Consider the following 4,573-nt stretch of genomic DNA (forward strand, 5'->3'; position numbering starts at 1 on the left):
ATATATATATATACCTTTTCAAGTGGTGTTCCAAAAGAAGCTTTGTAAGCAGAGCTAACAGCCGCCAAATGAGTGCTGCTCCTTTCACTGAAGATTCTAATGAGTGTCTTCTCATCAGTTCCTATTTTCTTGTCTGCTGATTTGTATAGTTGTTGAGCATCTTGTTGTACTAATGCTTCATCCAATTCTGGGCCTTCATAACGTTGTATAGTTATATAAGCCACCAACAACTATTACAACAAGTATGTAGCCTCTTATTAATATCATAATATAACATTTTACCTTACATTTTCAACATAGGTAAAAATTCGTGAAGTTGACAATTGACAGCCGTTAAATGATTTGACTGATTTGACTAAATTTTTATCTAACGACTCTCAATTATTAACTTTACGTAAAGTTGACTGTACCTGGATTTTTACTTAGATATATATGAGGATTATATTGTTCAATCACAATTGTTGATCACTTTGGAAAATTTTTAGGAGGAACTAACAATTTTTGTGCAATTATAAAGGTTGCAAAATTGTTGTTGCTAGTAAATATTCAATCTTTTTCTTATTCATTTCTTTAAACAATCACAATTTTTGAAAAGAACAAAATTGAAGGCTTATAATAAAATTTATTGAGTTATTAGTTTTAATTGGCCTGAAACTTGTTATGAATTATTTATTAATAAAAATGTTATTTATATATCAAAATCAGTTATTAAAATCAGCTATCATATATTTAACTCATTTTTAATGTGTATTTTATATTTCAATAATATAATTGATTTATTAAATACTAAATTTGACCTGTTGTAAATAGGGCTGGCAATGGGTAGGGTAGGGTAAGGTTTAGACTCTACCCTAATCCTACCCGCGGGTTGAAAATTTTATTTATACTTTATCCTACCCTATCCGCGGGTTGAGAATCTCTCAATCCTAACCCTACTCGCAGAAATATCAAATTTTTTCAAAGTAAATATAAAATTCAATCATTTCAAATATTATACATATTAATAACATAAAAATAAAAAACTAAATTACTAACTAATTTAGTGGTTGTTCATTTATTGTAAGTCATTAGATAAGGGAGGTTGTGAGTTCAACTCTCACTTCCTTCATTATATACGTAGGGTAGGGTAGGGTATACCCTAAACCCGTACCCTACCCTACCCGCAGGCATATCCGGACCGTATCGTACCCTACCCGCAGCGGGTCGAGTAGCTTACCCTACCCGAACGGATTGGACCGGATTGGATACCCGCGGATAGGATATGAATTGCCAGCCCTAGTTGTAAAGCCTAATTTGACTTAAAATCTATTAAAAATTTAATTAATTTAAAAAATAATATAATAAATAATTAGATATTCGCATAAAATATTTTTTATTTTAATAAAAATGTTGCGATTCTTCTGAAAAAATGAACAAAAACCGCTTGAGTGCTTACTTGTTTGTTTTCAATTAACTCTAAGAAAATTCAAGCATGTCAAAATGAAAAATCTTCTAATGTCTCCAAGTTGCAATAATATTGAACACATCTTTATTTGCAAAATAAATAAATAAATGGAATATATATATATACCTTTTTGTGATCTCCACTTAGTTGTTTGTCAAGATCTTCATCAAGATTAGAATGATAAGTTGATAAATAAGCATCCTTGAATCTTCGTATTTGTGATGGGGTTCGAGAACAAATGATTTCATTTACAGCTTGATAATCAACAACTGGTGAACTTGTTAATGCTTTTCTTATTATGATTGCATCCCTAGTTAGAGCATCATGCAACCAAAGTTTCAATGCTCGCTGAAAACCATTATTCAAAACACATCATTTTATGTCTATGTACTTTCAATTATATACTTAGCAACTATATATGCAATTACAAAAATATTATTTGTATATTAAAATCAGCTATCAATGTAATTATATATAAATATATATGTGATTTAATTTATTTTTAATATATATTTATATTTCAACATGTATTTTATACTAATAGTTGATTTTGATGTGTACGTAGCATAATTTAAATACTAATAAATTCTTATAGTTTCATCAAATTTTTAACTAAATTTTTAGTATCCAAAAATTTATAATTATAACTAAATTCTTATTAGATAAAAGTTTTCAGTTAAGTCCTTATTAAATTGTGTTTGGATTTGTTATAGAATATTTTAAGCATAATTTATTTTTTTTAATAGTAATGCAATCATGCTAAGTGTATATATATAAATCATCAAATTAGTATATTTTCTTGAAAATGAGTTAATTAAATATATATCTATATATTGACTAATATATGATGATTTTATTATACACATAGCAATTTTTATGGCTGTAATTATTATTACGAACCTAATTGAATATTTTTATCTAATAAAAAATTTAATTATAAATTTTAAAATTATAAATATTTAATTAAAAATTAAATATTTAAGTAATATTCCAAAAAAAGAGGATGAAAAAAAAAAGGGTTTACTATAAGTATACTTTAACATGTCCGTGAAGATCTGTAGATATACGTTTGTAAAGTGGTTCAGAAAAGCTAGTTTCATATGCTTGTTGAATAAGGTCACGTTGTTCTGAATCCCTATGTGCAAGGATATTCACAATTTTCGCTGTATCGGAACGAAGTCCTGCATGTACCAAAAAATACATAATTAATTAATTATTATTATTACCAAAACTGCAACAATATACAAATAATCAATGATTTATTAGTATATTAATTCAGGCATTAAAACATAATCAATGTAAATGACTTTAGTGTATATCATAAATCAACTCCTAGTTTTTCTTTTTATGGTATTCCTCGGTTTAGTAGGTCAATTACTAATTTATCGCAAATTTAAGTTCTATTTAAGAATTTGTAATTAGTTAATGGGTTGTTGTATGCATATGGCAAGATTCAAACTCTCGACACTTGTTTAAGTGGATTAATAAGCAAACTACTAGACCGACTTAAAGATGGCAATTTGACCTGACTCAACGTTCATTATTTGAAAAATTACTTTTAACGATAATTTGTTTTACTTTTAGCGACAATAAAAATATCCTACTAATATATTTATTGATAATTAGACATTAGCCGTAGGGCTGGCAATGGGTAGGGTAGGGTAGGGTTTGGACCCTACTCTAACCCTACCCGCGGGTTGAAAATTTTATTAAAACTCTACCCTACCCTACCTGCGGGTTTAGAATCTCTCAACCCTAACCCTACCCGCACCTTAAAATTCTAAACCCTACCCTACCCGCAGAAATATCAAATTTTTTAAAAGTAAATATAAAATTCAATCATTTCGAATTTTATACATATTAATAACATAAAAAATAAAAAACTAATACTCTAAATTACTAAATTAACTAACTAATTTTAGTAGTTGTTCATTTATTGTAAGTCATTACATAAGGGAGGTTGTGGGTTCAACTCTCACTTCCTTCACTATATACCTAGTTTTTATAAAATATGTGTTATATATGAGGTGCGAGTAGGGTAGGGTAGGATACACCCTAAACCCGTACCCTACCATACCCACAAGTATATCCGGACTGTACCGTACCCTACCCGCAGCGGGTCGGGTAGCCTACCCTATCCGAACGGGTTGGACCGGATTGGGTACCCGCAGGTAGGGTATGAATTGCCAGCCCTAATTAGCCGTCTTAAGTTTTGTCGTTTAAACATTTTAGCGATAATTATACAATTATTGCTAAAGATTTTTTTAATAGTCGTAAAAAGTATATAATTGTCATCATAACATATAGTACTAATAACAAATATATAATCACTGTAAAAATATAGGTTAAATAAGACATACAGTGACTACTGTACTATTGTCACTAAAAATTATTTTTGTTGTAGTAATATTCCGTCAAAATTTTCAATAATTGACTAAATTTTGGGACGAATATGAATAATCCCTAATAATACCGATTCAAACCAGGTTGGATGATTTTATTATCTTATGTTCTTCAATCTTCACTCAGTGGCTCATAATTTTAAGCATATGGCTCAATTGTGTAAAATGCAGAACAAAATTAACATATAAAAAATGTATATAATGCATTAATAAATAACTAATAACCTTTTAAAGCCTTATGCAATTGGGCAGCATCATCACGAGGCGAGCATCCATTTGGAGGTGTTGTCAAAGTTGACATTTTTCAATCTTTATTTCTTCTGAATTTTGAGTCTCTTGCAAACAAACAAATTAGCTACTCTAATAATTTACTTACACAAATAAAAAAAAAAAAAAGAAAAGAAAACTTGTTGTTGGGAAGATTAATTGTATTGTTATATGGCCATAGGATCTAAAATGAAACGCAATAAACCCATGCAAAAAACCTTTTGGGGGTAAACTCAATTTGTTAGTTTTCTAATATTGTGGTAAGATATCACCTTAAATAATTTAGCATATAATGTATGAATTACCTAAATTTAAGCACAACAAACCCATATATAGTAAACTAGAGCAATGGTGGTGAGATGCAACTTTAATTTTAAATATTTATATATCCTTTAAATTTAATTACTATATATACAAAAAAAATGTAAAAAAATGTTTTTAATATGATAAATAGTAAAAA

The 4,573-nt window shown here is 28.5% G+C and overlaps 1 protein-coding gene across 1 annotated transcript in view; it reads right to left on the reverse strand.

The window, feature by feature from the left end:
- LOC107621207 (annexin D5-like) overlaps window positions 1–4,312 on the reverse strand; it is a 6,752-nt gene extending 2,440 nt beyond the window's left edge. The window contains exons 1-4 of the mRNA XM_016323242.2: window positions 4,072–4,312; window positions 2,480–2,625; window positions 1,571–1,792; window positions 15–230 (exon numbers count right to left, since the gene is read on the reverse strand). Coding sequence (XP_016178728.1) covers window positions 15–230; window positions 1,571–1,792; window positions 2,480–2,625; window positions 4,072–4,147 — 660 coding nt within the window. The 5' untranslated portion in view covers window positions 4,148–4,312. The remainder of the gene's footprint in view (window positions 1–14; window positions 231–1,570; window positions 1,793–2,479; window positions 2,626–4,071) is intronic.

The sequence above is a fragment of the Arachis ipaensis genome, chromosome B10, assembly GCF_000816755.2.
Source record: "Arachis ipaensis cultivar K30076 chromosome B10, Araip1.1, whole genome shotgun sequence".
Lineage (NCBI taxonomy): Eukaryota > Viridiplantae > Streptophyta > Magnoliopsida > Fabales > Fabaceae > Arachis > Arachis ipaensis.